Below are 26,031 nucleotides of genomic sequence, written 5' to 3'. Positions count from 1 at the left end.
TGGAGCGTTTCTCACCAAACCGCTCTGAACGACTCTGTTTACATCTCAACCGTTTAATCATGCAGAAAATGTGAAAAATCCCCTTTAAGACGGAGTCGAGGATTCTCCACAGGGAGGCGACGTTCACCAAATTCTATTAGATGTATTAAACAGACCACCGTACAGTTGGAATGTACCAGTGCCTTGACGTACCTTAACTAACAGCTACCACACACGTTTTAGCACCGTCCATCCTTTATTCCCGATCCTAATTTGAGCTGATCGGTTGAAAGAGCTGTTACACTAATGTTCGGCTGTGTTTAGTGAATGTAAAACACTCACTTAGCATTGCTTCCATTAGTGTAAAGTGCTGGAATGGCCTGCGGCACGCTCTGGAATTATCTCTCCGGTCCAGCACCGCGTGTCGCCGGCTCGGACGGCCTTAGTCAGCAGAGCCGACGTACACTTACATTTTTCAGACAAACTAGTTCGCTTGCTTTTGTGCACTTTTATTCCGTTCCATAGTTCGATTAAAACTTGCCCACTGGTGTCTCAGCATGGGTCAGTAAGCATTGGCCGTCCATCTTCCCGCAGACGTCCGTTTATTCAGCCAGTGATGACGCCAGGGCCTCTCGTAGGGCCCCCCGCACGCCTGCGGTGCTCCGCCGCGCTACCAATTATAGCAGCAGCGCAAATATTGACTCTTGGAATGCTCGGCATCAGCATAACTAAATGGAGGATCATACTTTTAAAATGGGAGGAGATGAAAAATTAATCAGCCACGGCCACCAGCGAAACGGAATAAAGATTTTTGCTTATTTTTGCATTTCTATTTTGCCCTGTCAAACGGCAGATGAAGCACATTTTCATGCAAATGGGGAGAGATTAAACAAACCGGAGGTCAAGCGAGTGCCCCTCCACCCCCCGTGTGCAAATTAAAGACTCTCGTCCGCCGCTACCGAGAGGGAGGAAGGCGCTGAATTCGCCCAAGATGAATGTACCTCGTTTATCACTCCGGAGAGGATTCATACCATCTTTGTCTTCTGCTTTCCTCCAGCCTTGATTTTTTCATTTATTTATTTATTATTGTTTATTTATTTATTTATTTATTTTTGCGTGAGTTTGTTTTCCGCTCGGCCTGCCGCTGCTGATTAATTGCAAACAATGCCAACTTGCGGATTAATTCTGTAAATAAAAGTTTCGGAACCCGCGGCTCAGAGTTGAAAGCCCGCTGAGAGAACGGGAGCGAGAGGAAAACGAGAAAACGAGTGAGGACAGAGACCTTTTAATTATCAGCCTCTCTCCAGCACTCCGGTTCTGGCACATGAAGGCACTGAAGAGGAGAATCCAGCTGTTATGAAAGAGAAGGGACATAAAGGAACGGCAGCGAGCGCGGCGGTTACCGTGCCCAATGCTATCCTGCCCTCCGACACGGCGAGGGCCGCGGCGCTGCACGGCTCGGTTTTTTCCTGCTCTCACAAAAGCAGATTCATCAAAGCCAGAACCACTTTTGTTCTTCATCTCCTGCTGCCAGACAGCGACTGAGCTCACAGAATCTACTCTGACACATTTGGTGTAACCAGTGACGCTCACGGAGGGAAGATGCCTGCTGGGTTTGGATCTGGATTTGACGGATTTAATGTTTTTGACGTTTGTGGAACAAGCTGGTGTGGATTGGTGATCCTGTTTGTCCTGTTCCTTATCTCAGATCTGTGCAGGTCTTCAGCGGACAGCCAGTCTCAGTACCATGGCTCTTTTAAATGATGCCTGTTAGAATTCAAAACTTACAAGGTAAACCGCTGAGAAGCGCCAAGACTTCAAATGAAAAGCTTCCTAAGATAGAGTGAACGGACATCCCTGGAGATGTACCTGTTTTTAATGTGAATTAACAACGCAGTGGAAAGTCCTAAGAAAGGCCTGCTGCAGAGCAGACGGGCAGGCGTCTCATGTTGTGCTTGTGTTGGCCAACAGAGGGCGCTCCCGTTCTCTCCTGACCACTTCTGCCACTCTCTCGCCTAGTTTTACAGGACAATGCTGTATAAAACTGTGTCCCGTGAGTCCGTAACATCACCACAAACGCCTTTTCATGACATGAGGTGACCCAGGGGTTAAAGCAGGGGTGGAGTTACGGGATTGAACCACTCTACCGGCCGATCGGGGGGCTCTGATTTGTACAGACAGGCTACTTGAACGTAGCTACCATGAGATCCACCTGAGATCAATTTAAACTGCATCACTTTTTCAGCCTCCATATATGACTCAAGGCGTCTCTGTTTCTCCAGAGCTGGAGATGCCCAGGGGTGAGTTTAGGGTCTGGACATTGGACTAAAGCCACGGCTCTTTTTCTGTAGCCACAGGTCTGTTTTAACAAGCTTCACTCTCCGTGGTAGCAAAGCTACTTCGTTCTTACCCAGTTTTATGAGTCGGCCTTCACCGTAGTTAATTGAAAGTTTTCTGATGACATCACAATTTTTTTAACACTTTTAAAATAATTAAAGTTCGTTAACTTCACTTCATTTGATTTGTGTCCAAACGGCTGAGATTTCCTGCTGCGTTACTGTTTTCAAGTTCCAGACTGCATACTAGCACACTAGATAGAATATAAGGATAAAATAGTGCACATCCCATCGGAAGTGCACTCATTAGTGCAGTAGATGAAGTCCAGAAGTGTGCGAGACATGATCAGCAGCTCCAGTGGCTGCACATTAGCCCAGTGAACATTTCCAAACACGAGTTCGAGGTTTCTGTTGATTTAAGTGTCACTTTTATTCGTTTTTATAAAATCTCACACTGGAATGTTCTGAACTCTGGAGATGTGCAGGTCATACGGATCCACCGATCAGCTGATCTTCTCCTCGGAGTGTTTCTGGAGATGCATCTAAAGCGTCCACATATCCGTTGATGTGTTAGTGGTCATTCTGGTCAGTGTTGTTGGTGTTTGTCCTCCTGCAGGGCTGTGTCTGCAGTAACGGTGATGAGACGAGCTCCATCACAGCTCAGAGCTACAGCTCACCCACCGACATGGAGACGTGGTCTTCTTAATTACACAATCAAATACTATGAATTGCAGTAGAGCAGTCATCATGGTCAAAATATGTAAAATTGGAGCTGTCCCCAGTTTTTATTTCATAGATAATAACATTGGATATTTTATTGGCCACCGAACTAGAAATGTTCCTGCTTTTCTTTTCAGAAATCTGGAATATTTCAGGATGAAATAAAACTATACCCTATTGTAGGGAATGAACAAAACCTCAGCAGAGGGAGCTGAAGAGGAACCGGACGTCCCAGCTAGCCGAGTTAGACACATGACTGAAAGGTGGCACAAGCAGAGAGAAAAGCGGCATTGCAATATTTAATATGTATTTTTTAAATATCTTATCTGCGATTCTTAAATCAAGCAACTGAATGTGAGTTTGTGTCACTGAATCTTAAAGCAGGTCGTTTTATAGTGGTACAGGTTGGTTCTCTGTCTAATGTAGCTTGTTACACCAGTGACATACTCAATTTTAAGATTTCCCAACTGATCGAGGAATAACAGACTCATTCATGATCAATTTAAGAATCAAACATTAATTCAAAGACCATTAATCTCATATTTCCAGATCTGAGATTTTAAATCTGGGCAAGCACAGATGTTCCCATCCTAATATGTCTACATTCCCACCCACATTTAGCCCAAACTTTCTTCTAGTAATCCCCAGACGTCCTTCTTACAAGATCGCGTCTGGCCCAATGAGACGATTTAGAATCCTCTTGTAGAAGGAGATTCTCTCTCCATCACCGATTAGAGCCTTGGAATTTCGTTCCCCAGAAATCGGAAGGAAGCTGGAGGGTGTTTGTAGATTTACAGTTTCCAATATTTAAGTAGTCCGGTGTTCCAGGCTGCTGTTAGCACACCAGGCTATGAGGCATCCCATGTGGAATCAGCATCTGTGATCAGGCCCAGGAGACGGGCTTCGTCAGCAAACTTCTAGAGCTCACTCTTCTCCAGTTTGCAGTCGCAGGTGTTTAAATTCCTGGGGAAAAATTGGACCACATGTGCATGCATGAGATGTCGTTTTTGTAGCCGGGGATGGTTTGAAGGCACTTTCATACATAATCAGTGCTGTTCCAGCTCATTCCGGAGTTTCCACTTGACATATTTTGATGTGTTGTTGAGATCACTCATGGCCCATTTGTAATTTCCTCCGTCACTGCTTTTAGAGGCTGCTTTCTTAGATGACTGAGAAGCTCTCAGCTCTTTGGTTCTACTTCACAGTCGTTTTGGTAGGAACTGAGGCTTCTTTCCACCCAGAGCAAAAGTCTGTCAGTGCGCTGCCTTGAAGACGCCGCTTTAGAAGGTACAAATTGATCCAGACAGTCTTGAAGTTCTTCAACTGATGAAATGGATTCTCTTGATCAGTTTGACTTGTTTGGTTTTGATTTGGTTCACTGGAAGCTCCTGCAAACCTTCTCAAATTCTCTAGGACAGAAAGTGATCCTCATCCTTGAGACACTTTAGACTCAACGGCCGTCACGTCTTCGGCTCACTTAAAGCAGGTAGTTGATGTTTGTCAATTGAAACATACAAACATTTCTCTTACACCTTTGCTGAAGCACAATGCTGAAGCTGGAAAGCAGTCCTTACTCACCAGAAAATCTGCACGCTTTGTCTAATTTATTTTGATGACTGTACATTGAACAGAAGCCAGCTTGTAATTGGGGCACATACTTCACGCCTGAGAAACTCACAAGTCGTCCTACACAAGTCCTGCATTTCAAAAGGCACAAACCCTCCCACACTTGGTCTTGTTTGGGTTTAGAATATACTGGATTCTCATGGTCTAATTCTGTGAGTTGAATCGGGGCTGCAATGGTTAGTCAACAAAGTCAATTATGGAAAAATAAAAACATTATGCAATAAAAAACTTTATAATGCTTTATAATGTTCACAGGTCACATTGAGAGATTATCATGGTCTTTCGGAGGTGTAGGGGGCGATACGGCTTCTATATAATGTTCATATGATCCACACAGTCGCTCTGACAGACTGTAATACACTACAGGAAGCGTAGGGGGCGATACGGCTTCTACTGTTTCATTTAAAAAGCTCTATAATGTTCATATGATCCACACAGTCGCTCTGACAGACTGTAATACACTACAGGAAGCGTAGGGGGCGATACGGCTTCTACTGTTTCATTTAAAAAGCTCTATAATGTTCATATGATCCACACAGTCGCTCTGACAGACTGTAATACACTACAGGAAGCGTAGGGGGCGATACGGCTTCTACTGTTTCATTTAAAAAGCTCTATAATGTTCATATGATCCACACAGTCGCTCTGACAGACTGTAATACACTACAGGAAGCGTAGGGGGCGATACGGCTTCTACTGTTTCATTTAAAAAGCTCTATAATGTTCATATGATCCACACAGTCGCTCTGACAGACTGTAATACACTACAGGAAGCGTAGGGGGCGATACGGCTTCTACTGTTTCATTTAAAAAGCTCTATAATGTTCATATGATCCACACAGTCGCTCTGACAGACTGTAATACACTACAGGAAGCGTAGGGGGCGATACGGCTTCTACTGTTTCATTTAAAAAGCTCTATAATGTTCATATGATCCACACAGTCGCTCTGACAGACTGTAATACACTACAGGAAGCGTAGGGGGCGATACGGCTTCTACTGTTTCATTTAAAAAGCTCTATAATGTTCATATGATCCACACAGTCGCTCTGACAGACTGTAATACACTACAGGAAGCGTAGGGGGCGATACGGCTTCTACTGTTTCATTTAAAAAGCTCTATAATGTTCATATGATCCACACAGTCGCTCTGACAGACTGTAATACACTACAGGAAGCGTAGGGGGCGATACGGCTTCTACTGTTTCATTTAAAAAGCTCTATAATGTTCATATGATCCACACAGTCGCTCTGACAGACTGTAATACACTACAGGAAGCGTAGGGGGCGATACGGCTTCTACTGTTTCATTTAAAAAGCTCTATAATGTTCATATGATCCACACAGTCGCTCTGACAGACTGTAATACACTACAGGAAGCGTAGGGGGCGATACGGCTTCTACTGTTTCATTTAAAAAGCTCTATAACGTTCATATGATCCATACAGTCGCTCTGACAGACTGTAATACACTACAGGAAGCGTAGGGGGCGATACGGCTTCTACTGTTTCATTTAAAAAGCTCTATAATGTTCATATGATCCACACAGTCGCTCTGACAGACTGTAATACACTACAGGAAGCGTAGGGGGCGATACGGCTTCTACTGTTTCATTTAAAAAGCTCTATAATGTTCATATGATCCACACAGTCGCTCTGACAGACTGTAATACACTACAGGAAGCGTAGGGGGCGATACGGCTTCTACTGTTTCATTTAAAAAGCTCTATAATGTTCATATGATCCACACAGTCGCTCTGACAGACTGTAATACACTACAGGAAGCGTAGGGGGCGATACGGCTTCTACTGTTTCATTTAAAAAGCTCTATAATGTTCATATGATCCACACAGTCGCTCTGACAGACTGTAATACACTACAGGAAGCGTAGGGGGCGATACGGCTTCTACTGTTTCATTTAAAAAGCTCTATAATGTTGATATGATCCACACAGTCGCTCTGACAGACTGTAATACACTACAGGAAGCGTAGGGGGCGATACGGCTTCTACTGTTTCATTTAAAAAGCTCTATAATGTTCATATGATCCACACAGTCGCTCTGACAGACTGTAATACACTACAGGAAGCGTAGGGGGCGATACGGCTTCTACTGTTTCATTTAAAAAGCTCTATAATGTTCATATGATCCACACAGTCGCTCTGACAGACTGTAATACACTACAGGAAGCGTAGGGTTTCATGTTTTGTTTCATTGTGGAAAATCACTTCTTGCTTATTCAACATTAATTCTTTGGTCAGTACATGGTCAGTAATGTTCTTTATAGCTAGAAAAACACTCTGTTCTACTCCAGATGAGGAACAGATGCCTTCAGAATAAACATGTATGCATTGTGTAGTTTACGCTGCGACGTTCTCGATTTGCGGCGTTTGATTCTGGTCCAAAACCTTTGAGGCCAGTTCCAGAATGAGCAGATATTTACGCTCTGCAAAAGCCATTAATTGGTCCCATCTGGTGGCTCTGTTGGTGCTGGTGGCTTCCTGTGCAATCATGCAAGCTGTGTTTAGCTCCTTCACTGTAAAGAACTTGGTGACCATTACTCACAGTGTGCTTCGGCCAGAAGCCTCAAGCAAAATGCATTAATGCATTCACAGACATACAAGAACTGAAGAGCTCTCAGCAACAGATTATGGTTTATGCATATGTTCCAACCTTTTTATCTTGTCCTAGTATTCTGCCCTCATTGTGCTTCTTAGTTTGTATTTGCTGATGTCTTATGCATGTCCTCCCATTATGGTGTGCTTTCAACCTCTGTGCCGATTTATTAGGCACACTTATAGGCCACTTTATTGGAAACGCTTACTGTAGAGGTGCACTTTTGTATGTTTACAGTTGCAGAGACTGTAGTTCATCTGTTATTATGCACAGATGCCTCCCTCTACCAACACAAGCTGCAGTGCTAATGCCATAATGCTGCTGTCCACCACCCAGATAAAATGTGGTCCACAGTGGTCTTATGGTGGTCAGTGGTGGTTCTACAGTGGTCACTTTCCTTTGATGGGTGATAGAGGTGGTTGTTTTGGTAAAAATTTAATATTACAATATTTCTAGATGTTTTTACGGTACATAATATGTCACTATATTTATTTTTTTGGACACCCAATTAGTCAGAACAGACAAAGTAGTGCCTCATTAAAAAAAAAAAAGTTCCAATAAACAGGACTAATTATTCTCTCGTTGTAATCCATCATGCGGGTGGGACGTGTTGTTTAAGTACTGATGATATTGATATAGTCAAAGAAGCATATTGTAACATAGTCATGACGACGATAATAATTGTCATATTGACATTAGAATCAGAATAAACTGCAGTCTGTAGCTGTAAATCTATACACTTTAATTGATTGTGTATGTCTGTGTGTCCTGTGATGGACTGGCAGCCTGTCCAGGTGTTCAGTGAGCACTGGGATAGGCTCCAGCACAACACCACCCCCCACCCCCCCACGCGACCCAGGAGGATAAGCAGCTCAGATAATGTGTCTGTGTATTTTTTTTTTTTAAATCTGATGCAGTTGAATAGAGGAATCATCAACAGATAAAGAGTAAATAAATCAATTAATAAACCAAATAAGTAAATAAAGCTTGGACAATTAAAGCAGTGCCAACAAATAATACAGCATGACATCAGCCCACCAGTTCCCCAGAAAACTGTGTCCAACATTTCTCAAAACATTATGTGAAGCTTTAATCAAGCAACAAGTCAAAGTTTATTTATACAGGTTGTCACAAATCAGCTTCACAGAACAATCAGTGTTACAGAGTTACAGGAGAAAATCCGAGTCCGAGCCCCCCTGAGCGTCGCCAGTGGCAGAAGAGGCAAGGATAAACTCCCTAAGGGCAGGAGGAAGGAACCTTGAGAGGAACCAAGACTCAAAAACGAGGAGAACAGGTGGGGCAGCGGTTAATTAGATTAGTTTATGATCAGCAGCATCTGAGGGTGAGGACCACAGCGAGAAGCTCAGTGGTGGTCAAGCCGGTCCAGGAGGCTGGTGAGCAGTGGCAGTAGCGAGTGATGAATTCTGTAATGAGTGACTGATCACAGATTACAGTGTTAACCGAGCAGCAGAGATCTCTTTAAACCGGCATCTCACACACTGTTCCAAACTTTTTGGTGCTCAGTAGGAAATGCATCGTTATGGTTGGTGTTTCCGATAAAATGTCCAGCGAATGCAGATATAAGGCAGTTGTTCCTAATGACCTGCCGAAGCATACGGGGCCTTTGTTCTGTGTCCGGATGTATTTTGACTGTATTTAAGGCTCACAGTGTGGCAGTGAGTAGTTAGCAGTCACAGCCCTCCTCTCGGTCTGGGTGAAAGGCAGATCCATCCCTCTCTGTCTTCTCTGTGGCTCTTTGGCCCACTTTCCTCTACTCAGGCTGGAGGGAAGACGGATAGAGTGTCATTCATCTGCTCCTGTGCTCGGTCATCGAATGTGGGCCTGCAGGGTTAACTCCGCTCCCTTCTACCGTTCGCTCCCCCTATCTGTCTTCTTTTGATATTTCCGGTCTGGAGGGTCAGGACACATTCTTCACGGCTGGCGTCCACTCTCCTCCGCCCGCTATCTGTCCCATCTGACAGTCTGCAGGGTTTAATCACGGTAGACATCATGATGGCTCTCTGTTCTGTCAATACTGACTCTGTTATTTCTTCTGCAGTCCCAGGAGGCATTGCACCAGAGTCTCTCACCTTCACCCCGCTGGACGACATGATCTTCCTCAAGTGGGAGGAGCCTGTGGAGCCCAATGGCCTGATCACACAGTACGAGGTAATTTAACCTGCATCGCCCTCTGTTGCACGCGGTATAAGAGCAGTGCTTATATAAATCGTTTGGTTCTCTTTATTTGCTTACAGTGGACCTGATATTTAAGACCAAAATACACACGCTGCAGAAAATGGATTGTCAGTTATACAGAAAAGCAGTTGAACTCGTTTTATTCAACTCAAAAAATGACGCTGACTGAAAGAATTGTTCACTCAAAGTGTTTATTTGGGTTGAATAAATCTAGTTCATTGTTACCACGAAATCTCTGCAGTGTTCGTTTTGAAATACTGCAAAATAATGAGTGAGCGTTCTGTGTTGCCTTGAGGCATCATTGTGCATCTATGTTGGCCTTTAAGCACTACCGAAATAAATAAATGAGCAAACAAATAAATAAATAAATGAATACATGACCAGTTCTATTCAAATAAGTTGAATTACCATAATGCAGTGTTGTAAAGTAATGAGTGGATTTCTTAGCCCCAGGTGAAACCAAACCAAAGGCATAAGAACGAGCAAGCAATTTTCAGTTAATCTGAATTTTCCAAACTGCTTATGATACTTGAATCATACAGTACAGTGATTACTGCATGACGGGATTGACTAGAGCTGAGCTTCTAGCTGCTTTGGCTTTGTTCACACAGCAGGTAAAAGAATCTGATCTTCTTCTTCATTCGTGACTCAGATGTGTGTCTGTGTGTCAGTGTGAACAGATAAACACCCTGAATCGGACATTTTCAATTCCGATTTGAGACGCTTTCATATGTGGTGCTGAAATCCGATCCGTATCCGATCTGCAGCAGTTTGACTCCGTTTGAACAGTCAAATCGGAATTCATGCGACTTTTACGTCAATCCAGCTCGACAATCGTCATCATTTCGTGCTGCTGAGACTCAAAAACATTTAGGCTGATGATTCTGGAGACTCATCCAGAACCCTCCGTGTTTGAAGAGATTCCTGAAGAAATGTCCGAACGCGGCCGCAGGAGAACGAGGCTGCAGCGTCAAACAGTTAAAAGCCTGAAAGCGAAGTTTAAAGAATCCGAGGATGTGAACCGAAGAAGTGACCGCGCCGTTTTTACGGCTCGAACACATTCTGGGTGATGAGCCCAGCTGTCAGTCAGTGAAGCTTCATGATGCTCCTTTGATGCTGGTGAAGATGAAGCTGATCCTCCGGGAGCGACTGGCGTTCGTTGGCAGTCGTGATTGTTTACCTCTGGATGAGCCGCGTGAAGCTGCATTAGGAGCTGATCTGTTCAGAGTGTCGCATACAGACCACATTTAAAAGATAATCTGAACAGCCAAACAAAAAAAATCTGATTTGGTGAGAAAATCAGATTCGGGTCACTTTTACCTGCTGCGTGATACTAATACTGCATAACAAACACATCAAGCCTCCCGAAGCGTTTATGGACTGTTCCGTAACGGAGAGCTCGTTATGCTGATAGCCGTTTCAGGGCTGAGGGCCTCTACGAGCGTTTGACATTTGCGTCAAATTGGCCTCGACTCCAGAAGCCAAAAATGAGGTTCTGTTGCCACGGCAGAGAACGTAGCACTTATTCATCAAACGGCTTTACAATAGCCTACAAGCCGCGGACGACCTTTCATTATCGTAATCTCTACGGCCGCCGTTTCTCTTTCACTCCCTTTCAGAGCAGCTGATAGCGGCTGCCCCTGTTTCGCCGCTTTATCGTGGGATTTATCTCCTCCGTGTTCCTCTGTGTCTCTCTGAGGAGCTGTTTTCACACTCATCGCTTCTTCCTCGAAGTCATAAAAGAAATGGGCGCGTTCTCTCCTCCGCTCAGCGTTTTTATGCTAATCAGAGGAGAGCTGCTTCTCTGGGCTGCAATTAGAGCGAAGGGACAAACATTCTAATTATTTATTTGCCGAGTAGAGGCTGTCGTACGGGCCGAGGGGAAGCGCTCGCGATTATTAATATTTCATCATGTCTCCATGCTCAGCTTGCATCCCTATTTGTGTTGGTGGGTTCGGGCCCACCCAGTGCAGAGGCCTGCCGCAGTGCTGTGCATGTTACCCTGAGTTTAGGGATGTGGTAGCCGGAGCCGTTCTCCTCAACGCCGGGCTAATTATTCGCCAGCTCCGGGCGATGAGTGGGCCGCAGTTTAAGAGAGCTCAAGCGTGCCTGAAATCGTCCTCCAGCAGACGCTGAATACATTTTCCGAAGGCGAGACCGTCCGCACTGTTTACTTCTCTAAAAACGAGGCGTGGGTTACCAGGTCGATTTTAAAGTGCTGGTTAAAAGCCCCCGAAAGTTGTAATTTGAGATTGATTCTGAGTGTCTCTAACCAGCTGAGGGTAAACAGCATGTTAATCGTGCAGTATTAAAAGGAAATGACTTCAGAACTGACTCTTTAATTGAACGTGCCTCTTATAAATATGCAAAAGTCTTCATTAGTCGGTCATTAAAAGCAATTATTAACAACAGTAAATACACATTTAATAGAAAAGCATGTGGTCCTATTGGGGACATCAGGCTGTGAACTTCAGCTTTCGCTGGATCGGTTTGCAGCCGAGTGTGAAGCGGCCGGGATGAGGATCAGTACCTCCAAATCCGAAGCCATGGTTCTCAGGCGGGAAAGGGTGGAGAGCCCTCTCTGGGTCGGCTATGAGCTCTTGCCTCAAGTGGAGGAGTTTAAGTATCTCGGGGTCTTGTTCACGAGTGATGGTACAAGGGAGCGGGAGATTGACAGGCGGATTGGTGCTGGGTCAGCAGTGCTGCGGGCTCTTTACCGGTCTGTTGTGGTAAAGAAAGAGCTGAGCCATAAGGCAAGGCTCTCGATCTACCGGTCGATCTACGTTCCCACCCTCACCTGTGGTCATGAGCTTTGGGTAATGACCGAAAGAATAAGATCGCGAATACAAGCGGCCGAAATGAGTTTCCTCCGCAGGGTGGCTGGACTCTCCCTTAGAGATAGGGTGAGAAGTTCGGTCATCCGGGAGGGACTCGGAGTAGAGCCGCTGCTTCTCCACGTCGAGAGGAGCCAGCTGAGGTGGTTCGGGCATCTGGTTAGGATGCCTCCTGGAAGCCTTCCTTGGGATGTGTCACAGGCAAGTCCACCAGGGAGGAGACCCCGGGGAAGACCCAAGGACACGCTGGCGTGACTATATCGCCCAGCTGGCCTGGGAACGCCTCGGAATCCCCCCCAGGAAGCTAGTGGAAGTGGCTGGGGAAAGGGAGGTCTGGGCCTCATTGCTTAGGATGCTGCCCCCGTGACCCGAACTCCGGAGAAACGGAAGATGATGGATGGATGGATGGATGGATGGATGGATGGATGGATGGATGGATGGATGGGCATCAACAGCTAAACATAGTCTCGGCTGTGTTCAGTCAGTGAGACACTCCTCACCTTCATTCCAGCTTCCGTTCTTCTCAGGAGACTCACTTTCAGCTCCTCAAAGAATCTGAAGACTCCAAAGCTCAGCTGGTCAATACTTTTCTGAAGTAATCAAACCCATTCAGTCTCATTTTCTTCATGTCTAAAGGGATTTAGTTTTGGAGTTTCACCTTTTTGTTCTTTGGCTTTCTTCTTCCTTATGCAAGTGGATTATCTGTTAGATTGCGTCTGATCTGCTCACAAATATCCAAACAAAACAGACAATTTTTGCACAAAACTTACATCTGAGATGTGGAGTGTGGTTCTTAAAGATCAGGGGTCTTTAATTCGAATTCAATAAGGTCCAGTTAGAGATCATTTCCTCAAGCGAAGGTCCAGAACATCATAACGTCTGACCTGCATCACGACTCAGTGCCATGCACTGTTTACTGAAGTAGCCGAGTAGGAATATCAGCATCTTATACATTCGACAGCTGAATATCAGATCAAATAAAGTCCAGTTTGGTCAGATTTCACCAACATTTACTGAACATCAGATCAAATAAAGTCCAGTTCGGTCAAATTTCACCAACATTTACTGAACATCAGATCAAATAAAGTCCAGTTCGGTCAGATTTCACCAACATTTACTGAACATCAGATCAAATAAAGTCCAGTTCGGTCAGATTTCACCAACATTCACTGAACATCAGATCAAATAAAGTCCAGTTCGGTCAGATTTCACCAACATTTACTGAACATCAGATCAAATAAAGTCCAGTTCGGTCAGATTTCAACAACATTTACTGAACATCAGATCAAATAAAGTCCAGTTCGGTCAGATTTCACCAACATTTACTGAACATCAGATCAAATAAAGTCCAGTTCGGTCAAATTTCACCAACATTTACTGAACATCAGATCAAATAAAGTCCAGTTCGGTCAGATTTCACCAACATTTACTGAACATCAGATCAAATAAAGTCCAGTTTGGTCAGATTTCACCAACATTCACTGAACATCAGATCAAATAAAGTCCAGTTCGGTCAGATTTCAACAACATTTACTGAACATCAGATCAAATAAAGTCCAGTTCGGTCAGATTTCAACAACATTTACTGAACATCAGATCAAATAAAGTCCAGTTCGGTCAGATTTCAACAACATTTACTGAACATCAGATCAAATAAAGTCCAGTTCGGTCAGATTTCACCAATATTTACTGAACATCAGATCAAATAAAGTCCAGTTCGGTCAGATTTCAACAACATTTACTGAACATCAGATCAAATAAAGTCCAGTTCGGTCAGATTTCAACAACATTTACTGAACATCAGATCAAATAAAGTCCAGTTCGGTCAGATTTCACCAACATTTACTGAACATCAGATCAAATAAAGTCCAGTTCGGTCAGATTTCAACAACATTTACTGAACATCAGATCAAATAAAGTCCAGTTCGGTCAGATTTCACCACCATTTACTGAACATCAGATCAAATAAAGTCCAGTTCGGTCAGATTTCACCACCATTTACTGAACATCAGATCAAATAAAGTCCAGTTCGGTCAGATTTCACCACCATTTACTGAACATCAGATCAAATAAAGTCCAGTTCGGTCAGATTTCACCAACATTTACTGAACATCAGATCAAATAAAGTCCAGTTCGGTCAGATTTCACCAACATTTACTGAACATCAGATCAAATAAAGTCCAGTTCGGTCAGATTTCAACAACATTTACTGAATTACTGACTGCTTTTTAAAAATATTCGTATCAAAAATATTATTTTTATAATTTTTATTTTATAGGTACATATGGATATTTTGATTAGATTTCACTTACCAGGATATTTATGCAGTGTAAACACATGATCCAGATAATCACCTCGCAGTTTGACTCCATAGACGAGGTCTAGTCTTGGACTAAACTGCAGTGCCAGTTATGAGTCACCATTGAAAATCATTTAAATCCGGTCTTTTATGGGTGTTTTAGCTACACTAAGCGCTTTTCGAGGCCGAACCTGATTTGTCTCTTTAAACCCCCTTTTAATTTCTCGGTGATGTTGAAATAAACATGCCGGCGTTCCAGTATCTCTGATCTCACCTGCTCTTCTTCTCTGTTGGTCCACAGATCAGCTACCAGAGCATCGAGTCGTTCGACCCCAGCGTGAACGTCCCTGGGCCACGCCGCACCGTCTCCAAACTGAAGAACGAGACCTACCACATGTTCTCAGGGCTCCATCCTGGCACCACCTACCTGGTGTCCGTCCGCGCCCGTACCGCCAAGGGCTTCGGCCAGACCGCCCTGACTGAGATCACCACCAACATCTCCGGTGAGGGCACAGATTGGTTTATTTCGCTTGTAACACTGAGAAACACTTCTGAGGTTTGAGGACATCTCGCTTTCTTTTGAAAGATAAGTGAGGAACCAGTATCAGTGAGGAGCTCTGAGCCAGCAGAGCGTTATAAAGACAATAAGGACAAGAACAAACACAGAGCTGCTCACAGTGGTGGTGATGGGAACCAGACGTCCCTCTAAAAGCTCCTACAGAAAGTTCCTACATGAACTGGTTCTGAATTCACTGCCTGATGACTGAGACGCTGTTTTATGAGAGTTTAGAGAACTTCAACTCCATTCATGGTGGAGGGAGACATGCAGGGCGCTGTGCGGCAAAATAGTCCCCAAAGAAAACTCATTATTCCAGATTTTCCACTGTTTTCCATCATCAACATTCCATATAAGCTCAGAAGACTCGTGTAGGTTCTCTGGTGGTTCTGGATGGTAAATAAAATGTCTATATCTGTGTTGTAGGCATGGTGACGGCTGGTTCCTATCACTAAATTATTACTAAATTGTAGAGTAACTTTTTTTAAATTTGGTGGAATTCCCCTTTTGGTGAATGTTTAAGCTAGAGAAGGCACATCAGTGGGTTTTGAGGACCCTCAGCACAAAACTAAAGGGGGTAAAACCCAAAACAGAGGGGCTGCATCTGAAAGTATGCATTAAAACTCTTTATTTTGACCCATATGTGGATTAAAACCCCTGAAAGATTCGAGTGCCGACTTCACAGCGGGGGTAGAAAATGTGTGGCCTTCAGCTTAATTCCCGAGGTATAAGACGCTTGGCAGGCGTTCCTCCGGTTTCTCCCAAGAAAATGACGAGAACTCAACGGGATTTTGATCTAACGTGTTCATTCGGTTCAAACCAGCAAAGAAAAAGCCTAATAACCATTGCAGGAATCTAGTTTTAACAGGCGGTGAGCTTCTATATGGAGTTCTCCAACGTTTTAAGGATGTTATTGATTAACCGACTAACCGATTAACCAGCAAAGTCACGACTGTGTGACCCCTTCTAGCTTCTGCCACCGTCCCCAGTGTATTCTGGTTGTTTGTTCCACTTCACAGTGACTCAGTAGTGAGCTCTAGTGCACAGCCGCCGTCACCGTTTTCCATTTCTAACAAGCCACTGATTAATCTGCCATGTGTTTTCGATCAGGGACGTATCTAGAACATCCAGAAGGCAAAGGCAAATGTATTTATGTAGCACATTTCTCATACAGAGGCAACTCAAAGCGCTTCATATGGTTAAAATATTAAAACAGGACTAAAACAGTGTAAAAAACCAACCACTAAAATAAATAAATAAATAAATAAAGCGCAGAGTAAAGCGCTAACAGACGCTGAATTTGTGTGTAAGGCACAGCTGAGCTGATACAGTCTATTTTTGAAAACACTTACGCTCTGAGCACAGAAGGCCCAGGATGACGGATGTCCTCATAAAATTCACCACATTGGAAATCAAAGCATTATTGGTTGATTCCTCTGGCGCAATTAATCCAGCGTGTTAGGACTTCTCATCAGCTCCTGACCAACCACGGAGAAAAACAGTAGCCACGGTACTTGTAGAGCTTAAATACAGACGTGATTCCATTGGATAAAAATGAGTTTAACATTACAGACACGAATTTTTCTTTTCCAGGAAGCAGCAGACTTTTTCTGAGGGCTCCTACTGGATCTAGCAGAAACGAAACCATCCAAAGTGTAGTTTGTAAGGCTACCGCAACTAGGACACTGCAAAAAATGGTGCCATGTCAAATAAAATGAACTTAAATATAGTCAAAAATGAATAAAATTCTCCTATTGAACGTCGTTTAAAATTATTTACCTTAGTTCTAGGCATATATATATATAAGGCTCATATCTCCAAAATAGTAACTTTACAGGAGAAGGATAAAACATGCATTACTTTTAATGTAAGTCAATGGAACCAGACGTCTTTCCAAGTAGTTTTAGGCCATTTCTTTTGGTCCATTCTTCATGAAATTTGCACACAATGTGAAAAGCAACAGGCACTTTCAAATGATGTCAAAAACTGAAAAACGACAAAAATGTAGATACAAGATTTTTTTTTTCCCCAGACAGCAGCGATATATAATATATATAGTAAAATAATGTCACTGTATTGGCAGACGATTGTGCTTGTTGTAAAAGATGAGCTTAAAACCAGCAAAATGTCTAGAAATAAGACAGATCATCTTGTAATAAGTGCACAGTCATCTCAAAATGGAAAACATGAAATACATCAGTAGATTTAAGATCATTTCACCTGATAAGATGCCATTTGTTTGCATTGCACTCATTACTTTCTCTCATATCTGCTGTACGAGGCTCTTTTTGCCCTTCAGTGAAGCCTGAAGCCTTGTTTCTAGATAACGTAGTGCTGTTTTTGATGTTTTCGCAGGTCTTCAGGATTGTCAGTTAACAGTTAATCACTGACTATTAACAGCTGGGTGTTCGCCACAGCTCACATCCCTAGTCGCCACAGCTGGGTCTCATATAACTGTGTGATATTCAGACTGGCATTGAGGGACTTTACTTTATTGCTCACACATCTAGACGATATCTAGCGCATCCAGGATCATCCTAAAGCTGCTTTATTACCTTATACGCTGTGCGGAGTGGCGGAGAACTGAAGGCTTTGGTTTGGTTTGATGTGGAGAAGTCGAGCCGTAGATCCGCACCTGATATCGCACCTGCTTGCGAGAGCGGGAGGCTGAGAGAATCGGGGTTGCGGATCTCACCGAGAGCTAACCCGCGACGTTGGAGTGCTAGAGAGTGCATTTGCATTTCATTAACCATGCTCCCAGCAGATGAGGTCTGCCAGTTCCCCTCAGCCTTTTCTGAGCCAGCCATGCGTTAAACCTTGTGTTCTAGCGTTCTTCCTCAGCTGAATGAGCCAGGTAGATTTACAGATCCTGCCAGCTACACTTCACCAAACCTCGTGCACTGAAAACATCACGGCTTCATCTGGACACTTAGTGAATGAATGAAAGCAAAAGAAATGTGGATTTCATGACTGTTACAGTTAAAACCTGTTTGCCAGCTGCGTCCTTAGTGCAGTAATGAGGTTCTATCAGCAGTCAGGTAGAACAGGTGCAGTAGTTTGTTCATAAAGCCGTGGTTGAAGTGTGAGAAGCTCAGTCATGACGTCAGTTTGTGACCTAAGCTCTCAGGGCATCAGTCACCAGAATTATGACACTAATAACTCCTGGCTCTGCCTTCATAATAATCCCATAGTACTACCACCTCTCTCCCAGACCTGTGCACAACCTTATTTATTTTCCAAATAATCCTAATAAAATAAATTCTGCACCTACCAGACCTAAACACAGCTTTATTAACCTCTAAAATAATCCCAAAGTTCTGTAGCATCCGGACCTAAACACAGAATTATTAATAATTCCATGATTCTATACTAAACAGAACCCTAACACAGCTAATTACCTAAATAATCTCAACATTTTGTAGCAAAAGGACCTAAACACAGATTCATTGATCTCAAAAATAATCCCACAGTTCTATAAATCCAAGACCTAATCACAGCTTTCTTAATCTCCAACATAATCCCAAAATTCTACACCTACCAGACCTAAACACAGCTTTATTAATCTCCTAAATAATCCCACAGTTCTACACCTACCAGACCTAAACACAGCTTTATTAATCTCCTAAATAATCCCACAGTTCTACACCTACCAGTCCTACACACAGTTTTATTAATCTCCTAAATAATCCCACAGTTCTACACCTACCAGTCCTAAACACAGTTTTATTAATCTCCTAAATAATCCCACAGTTCTACACCTACCAGACCTAAACACAGCTTTATTAATCTCCTAAATAATCCCACAGTTCTACACCTACCAGTCCTACACACAGTTTTATTAATCTCCTAAATAATCCCACAGTTCTACACCTACCAGTCCTAAACACAGTTTTATTAATCTCCAAAATAATCCCATTTTACTACCACCTCTCTGCTAACTGAACCTAATCTCTTACATAATCCCAAAATGGAACTAAACTGCTCATGACAACCCCTGACAGCGTTTACATGTTTCCCTCGCGGTCATGTCAGTGTCATGTAGGCAGCCTTGACTGAGCTTCTCAGCTCACTCGGTTCCACGAAAGTCCTGCGGTCCTGGTGTACGAGGTTACTCAGAGGTCTCTGTTACACTTAAGATGAAAGGGGATCCTTAACTTTGGCCCAGACATTCCAACTCTGCCTTAAATCCTGGCTTGGACGTGGGCCTAATCCTAATCCGTGTGTAGTTTGATCCCTTTAGCCGTGCAGTAAAACCCCCGGTCTTTGAAATGGCCTTTGCTGGACCCAAACCACGAGCGCAGCTGTGTCACCGAGGCGGGTTCTGAAGCTTCTCGCCTCACAGAGTGCTCTATTCTGCTCAACTAAATACCCTTTCAGCTGAGTCACATCAAAGGTGTCTCTCACCCTCCCTCGCTCCCTCGCTCCCCAGCTCTCTTCCTCTTAAAGGGCTTGTCCCCGTACGTCTCTCTGAGCAGCGTTGGCTCCTGTACCCGGTGCAGAGAACACGGGTCGACAGGGCGAGGGGAGCGTTCTCTGAGTCTCTGAGCGCATAATAGAGCGCTGTTTAGCTATTCGTGTTCATCATTAATGCAAGATGTTCTGTTTTTGGCCTTGTTAGTGTCTGAATTTCTCTCGTTTTCCCTGCCGCGTCTAAATAGCTGATCAGCCAATCACACGGCCGCAGCTCACTGCATTTAGGCATGTAGAGGTGGTCAAGACGACTTGCTGAAGTGCAGACCGAGCATCAGAACGGGGAAGAAAGGGGATTTAAGGGACTTTGAACGTGGCGTGGTTGTTGGTGCCAGACGGGCTGGTCTGAGTATTTCAGAAACTGCTGATCTGCTGGGATTTTCACGCTCAACCATCTCTAGGGTTTACAGAGAACGGTCCGAAAAAGAGGAAATATCCAGTGAGCGGTCAGTTGTGTGGACGAAAATGCCTTGTTGATGTGAGAGGTCAGAGAAGAATGGGCAGACTGGTTCCAGATGATAGAAAGGCAGCAGGAACTCAAATAACCAACCAGAAGGAACTCTGAGGAACGTTTCCAACACCTTGTTGAAAGTCTGACACGAAGAATTAAGACAGTTCTGAAGGAAAAAGGGGGTCCAACCTTTTACTGTTCCTAATAAAGTGGCCGGTGAGTGTAGGTGCACAGATCGGTCAGTAAATTCGTGTTTACATGACACAGCAGTCGCGCCTCCCCCACTAGATTCAATGCACTGTGCGTTTCCCATGTTTACCTGTTATTTATCATTCAGCTGGCTGAGACGCTCATTGACCACTTTGCCTTTGACCTCTTGCTAATTGACTTCCGTTAATAAGTGGGGATGCACCGGGGGCCGCCCCTCCGCACTGATGCCCGAGCAATGATCCGTGCTCTCCTCGTGGCCCTTTGAAGGCCGAGGTGTTTTAATCCGCTTCCCACGCGTGGGAGGCCTGCCGAGCAAACGAGGGCCAAAGACAATGAAGCGTAATTTATGAGGTTTTGTCCTCTGAGTGTTTATGGGATGAGGAGGGCGCTGAATACGAATAAACAGATACTGCCTTCTGAACAGATGTGAACAGACTGTTCATTTATTTTAAAACTGTGTTCCTCTGAAAGTTTTGAACACTTGATATTCCCAATGGAATTATTCATCTCCAAAGTAATCCCGCACTGTTACACCAAACAATCCTAAACACAGCATTATTACTGTACAAAATATTCCCACAAACCATACCGAGGAGCTTTAATCTTTAAAAATAATCCCATAGTTCTGTACTAACCAGAGATAAACATGAATTTATTAATCTCCAATATAATCCCATAGTTTAACACTAACCAGACCTAAACACAGCTTTATTAATCTCCAATATAATCCCATAGTTTAACACTAACCAGACCTAAACACAGCTTTATTAATCTCCAATATAATCCCATAGTTTAACACTAACCAGACCTAAACACAGCTTTATTTACCTCCAATATAATCCCATAGTTTAACACTAACCAGACCTAAACACAGCTTTATTTACCTCCAGTATAATCCCATAGTTTAACACTAACCAGACCTAAACACAGTTTTATTTACCTTCAATATAATCCCATAGTTTAACACTAACCAGACCTAAACACAGCTTTATTAATCTCCAATATAATCCCATAGTTTAACACTAACCAGACCTAAACACAGCTTTATTTACCTCCAATATAATCCCATAGTTTAACACTCACCAGACCTAAACACAGCTTTATTTACCTCCAGTATAATCCCATAGTTTAACACTAACCAGACCTAAACACAGCTTTATTAATCTCCAGTATAATCCCATAGTTTAACACTAACCAGACCTAAACACAGCTTTATTTACCTCCAGTATAATCCCATAGTTTAACACTAACCAGACCTAAACACAGCTTTATTAATCTCCAATATAATCCCATAGTTTAACACTCACCAGACCTAAACACAGCTTTATTAATCTCCAACATAATCCCATAGTTTAACACTAACCAGACCTAAACACAGCTTTATTAATCTCCAATATAATCCCATAGTTTAACACTCACCAGACCTAAACACAGCTTTATTTACCTCCAGTATAATCCCATAGTTTAACACTAACCAGACCTAAACACAGCTTTATTTACCTTCAATATAATCCCATAGTTTAACACTAACCAGACCTAAACACAGCTTTATTTACCTTCAATATAATCCCATAGTTTAACACTAACCAGACCTAAACACAGCTTTATTAATCTCCAATATAATCCCATAGTTTAACACTAACCAGACCTAAACACAGCTTTATTTACCTCCAATATAATCCCATAGTTTAACACTAACCAGACCTAAACACAGCTTTATTAATCTCCAGGATAATCCCATAGTTTAACACTAACCAGACCTAAACACAGCTTTATTAATCTCCAATATAATCCCATAGTTTAACACTAACCAGACCTAAACACAGTTTTATTTACCTCCAATATAATCCCATAGTTTAACACTAACCAGACCTAAACACAGCTTTATTAATCTCCAATATAATCCCATAGTTTAACACTAACCAGACCTAAACACAGCTTTATTTACCTCCAGTATAATCCCATAGTTTAACACTAACCAGACCTAAACACAGTTTTATTTACCTTCAATATAATCCCATAGTTTAACACTAACCAGACCTAAACACAGCTTTATTAATCTCCAATATAATCCCATAGTTTAACACTAACCAGACCTAAACACAGCTTTATTTACCTCCAATATAATCCCATAGTTTAACACTCACCAGACCTAAAAACAGCTTTATTAATCTCCAATATAATCCCATAGTTTAACACTCACCAGACCTAAACACAGCTTTATTAATCTCCAACATAATCCCATAGTTTAACACTAACCAGACCTAAACACAGCTTTATTAATCTCCAATATAATCCCATAGTTTAACACTCACCAGACCTAAACACAGCTTTATTTACCTCCAGTATAATCCCATAGTTTAACACTAACCAGACCTAAACACAGCTTTATTTACCTCCAATATAATCCCATAGTTTAACACTAACCAGACCTAAACACAGCTTTATTTACCTTCAATATAATCCCATAGTTTAACACTAACCAGACCTAAACACAGCTTTATTAATCTCCAATATAATCCCATAGTTTAACACTAACCAGACCTAAACACAGCTTTATTTACCTTCAATATAATCCCATAGTTTAACACTAACCAGACCTAAACACAGCTTTATTTACCTTCAATATAATCCCATAGTTTAACACTAACCAGACCTAAACACAGCTTTATTTACCTTCAATATAATCCCATAGTTTAACACTAACCAGACCTAAACACAGCTTTATTTACCTTCAATATAATCCCATAGTTTAACACTAACCAGACCTAAACACAGCTTTATTTACCTCCAGTATAATCCCATAGTTTAACACTAACCAGACCTAAACACAGCTTTATTTACCTCCAGGATAATCCCATAGTTTAACACTAACCAGACCTAAACACAGCTTTATTTACCTCCAGTATAATCCCATAGTTTAACACTAACCAGACCTAAACACAGCTTTATTAATCTCCAATATAATCCCATACTTTACCACTAACCAGACCTAAACACAGCTTTATTTACCTTCAATATAATCCCATAGTTTAACACTAACCAGACCTAAACACAGCTTTATTTACCTTCAATATAATCCCATAGTTTAACACTAACCAGACCTAAACACAGCTTTATTTACCTCCAATATAATCCCATAGTTTAACACTAACCAGACCTAAACACAGCTTTATTAATCTCCAATATAATCCCATAGTTTAACACTAACCAGACCTAAACACAGCTTTATTAATCTCCAATATAATCCCATAGTTTAACACTCACCAGACCTAAACACAGCTTTATTAATCTCCAATATAATCCCATAGTTTAACACTAACCAGACCTAAACACAGCTTTATTTACCTTCAATATAATCCCATACTTTACCACTAACCAGACCTAAACACAACTTTATTAATCTCCAATATAATCCCATAGTTTAACACTAACCAGACCTAAACACAGCTTTATTTACCTTCAATATAATCCCATACTTTACCACTAACCAGACCTAAACACAGCTTTATTAATCTCCAATATAATCCCATAGTTTAACACTAACCAGACTTAAACACAGCTTTATTTACCTTCAATATAATCCCATAGTTTAACACTAACCAGACCTAAACACAGCTTTATTAATCTCCAATATAATCCCATAGTTTAACACTAACCAGACCTAAACACAGCTTTATTAATCTCCAATATAATCCCATAGTTTAACACTAACCAGACCTAAACACAGCTTTATTAATCTCCAATATAATCCCATAGTTTAACACTAACCAGACCTAAACACAACTTTATTAATCTCCAATATAATCCCATAGTTTAACACTAACCAGACCTAAACACAGCTTTATTAATCTCCAATATAATCCCATAGTTTAACACTAACCAGACCTAAACACAGCTTTATTTACCTTCAATATAATCCCATAGTTTAACACTAACCAGACCTAAACACAGCTTTATTAATCTCCAATATAATCCCATAGTTTAACACTAACCAGACCTAAACACAGCTTTATTAATCTCCAATATAATCCCATAGTTTAACACTAACCAGACCTAAACACAACTTTATTAATCTCCAATATAATCCCATAGTTTAACACTAACCAGACCTAAACACAGCTTTATTAATCTCCAATATAATCCCAGAGTTCCATACTGACTGGAATCTATGAAGTAGCACAGATTAGGAAGCATCAGCCTGAACTCTGTGTAGGGCAGCGCACTTTATTTTATTTTTAATTTGGAGGGAACTTCAAACTTTATTTCACTTCATTTTATATTTCCCCCTTTTTTTGGTGAACGTTTAGTGTTTTTATGCTGTAACAAATGTTCTTGTTAGATCAGGAATAATAACATTTCTGTGATTTTGAGAAAACAAAGCTTTGTTTTCGGGAGATCATTATTATTGCTTTGAGATCGTGTACAAGCTAAATGAATGAATGTGCAGACGCTCATAGACTTACCAAAGTTATGGTTCTTTTTTTTTCTTGAGATCTCACAAAAGCAACATTTTCTTGAGACAATGATCCTGTAATCCCCAGAAATGAATGTCAGAAGACAACAGAGGAAATGCAGTGGGCTGCGTGTGGATCCATCGCCTCTTTGGGCTTCTGTATTAACCGGCGTACGGTCACAGTTTAAAGTTGGATCCAGTCCGTTATTCGGACGGAGCTGCAGGTACAGGTGGTGCTGTAGCGTCTGACTGTATGTGCTCACTACGCTGTACATCGTCGCCGTGTGAACAAAACCGTGCATCTTCATTTTTGCCATTTTTCCTGTTTTGACATGTGAGAACAGCCCTGCACTTTATGTCGCGTGAAACTTTCATGATGAATGGACCAAAAGAAATGGCCACACAATGACTCTGAAAAAATCCAGTTCCATTAACTTTTCCTTCTCCTGAAAAAAAGACATAGATACAGTGTTTTGTTCCAACAGTGAGGATGTGCTTAACATTAGCTCACCTACCAGAAATAATTCACAAGGTGGGACTCATTTGTCAAATTTCTGTCTCTCTCTCTCTCTCTCTCTCTCTCTCTCTCTCTCTCTCCGTCGATCAGCTCCTGCGTTTGACTACGATGACATCCCGTCTCCTCTGAGTGAGTCTGAGAGCACCATCACGGTGCTGCTGCGCCCGGCGCTGGGCCGAGGAGCTCCCGTCAGGTACTCACTCCACTGCGGCTCTCCAGCCTCACAAATCACCACACGTGCCTTTCCGCTCGCCTCTTACTTGTTCATCCCCATCGCTGAATCACTTCATTTGCTCACTGTTGCCATGGCAGTGGAGGAAGAAATAAAGCTTTATCCGCTGTGTGTCAAGCCTGGTTTTCTGGGATGCTGCACTCTGAGACATGAGGAGCTCATTTTCTTCTACTGTTGCTTTTGACCGATGGCGGTAGAGAAAGTTGAGGATGGGTTTAAGCTCAGCCACACGCGGATTTGCAATAGAAACTGGAAATCGATATTAAAAGAGGATTTGGTAACACACAGGTTACAGTAATTTTGTTGCCAGTAAGGTACTGTAACACACATTATATATTTATATATATATCACACTCACCAGCCACTTTATTAGGTACAATTGCTTCAATTAGTGTTCAATTGCTTGTTAAGACAAGTAGCTAATCAGCCAATCACACGGCTGCAGCTCACTGCATTCAGGCGTGTAGAGGTGGTCAAGACGACCTGCTGAAGTGCAGACCGAGCATCAGAACGGGGAAGAAAGGGGATTTAAGGG

The 26,031-nt window shown here is 42.4% G+C and overlaps 1 protein-coding gene across 5 annotated transcripts in view; it reads left to right on the top strand.

The window, feature by feature from the left end:
- The window catches only part of ptprua (protein tyrosine phosphatase receptor type Ua), a 430,978-nt gene that overhangs the window by 275,464 nt on the left and 129,483 nt on the right, over nt 1–26,031 (top strand). For all 5 annotated transcript variants that reach the window (XM_037540130.1, XM_037540149.1, XM_037540134.1 and 2 more), the window contains exons 9-11: nt 9,335–9,444; nt 14,906–15,107; nt 25,355–25,457. In XM_037540130.1, the coding sequence (XP_037396027.1) occupies nt 9,335–9,444; nt 14,906–15,107; nt 25,355–25,457 (415 nt within the window). The remainder of the gene's footprint in view (nt 1–9,334; nt 9,445–14,905; nt 15,108–25,354; nt 25,458–26,031) is intronic.

The sequence above is a fragment of the Pygocentrus nattereri genome, chromosome 1, assembly GCF_015220715.1.
Source record: "Pygocentrus nattereri isolate fPygNat1 chromosome 1, fPygNat1.pri, whole genome shotgun sequence".
Classification (NCBI taxonomy): Eukaryota; Metazoa; Chordata; class Actinopteri; order Characiformes; family Serrasalmidae; genus Pygocentrus; species Pygocentrus nattereri.
This window is presented reverse-complemented; position numbering and strand designations above follow the sequence as displayed.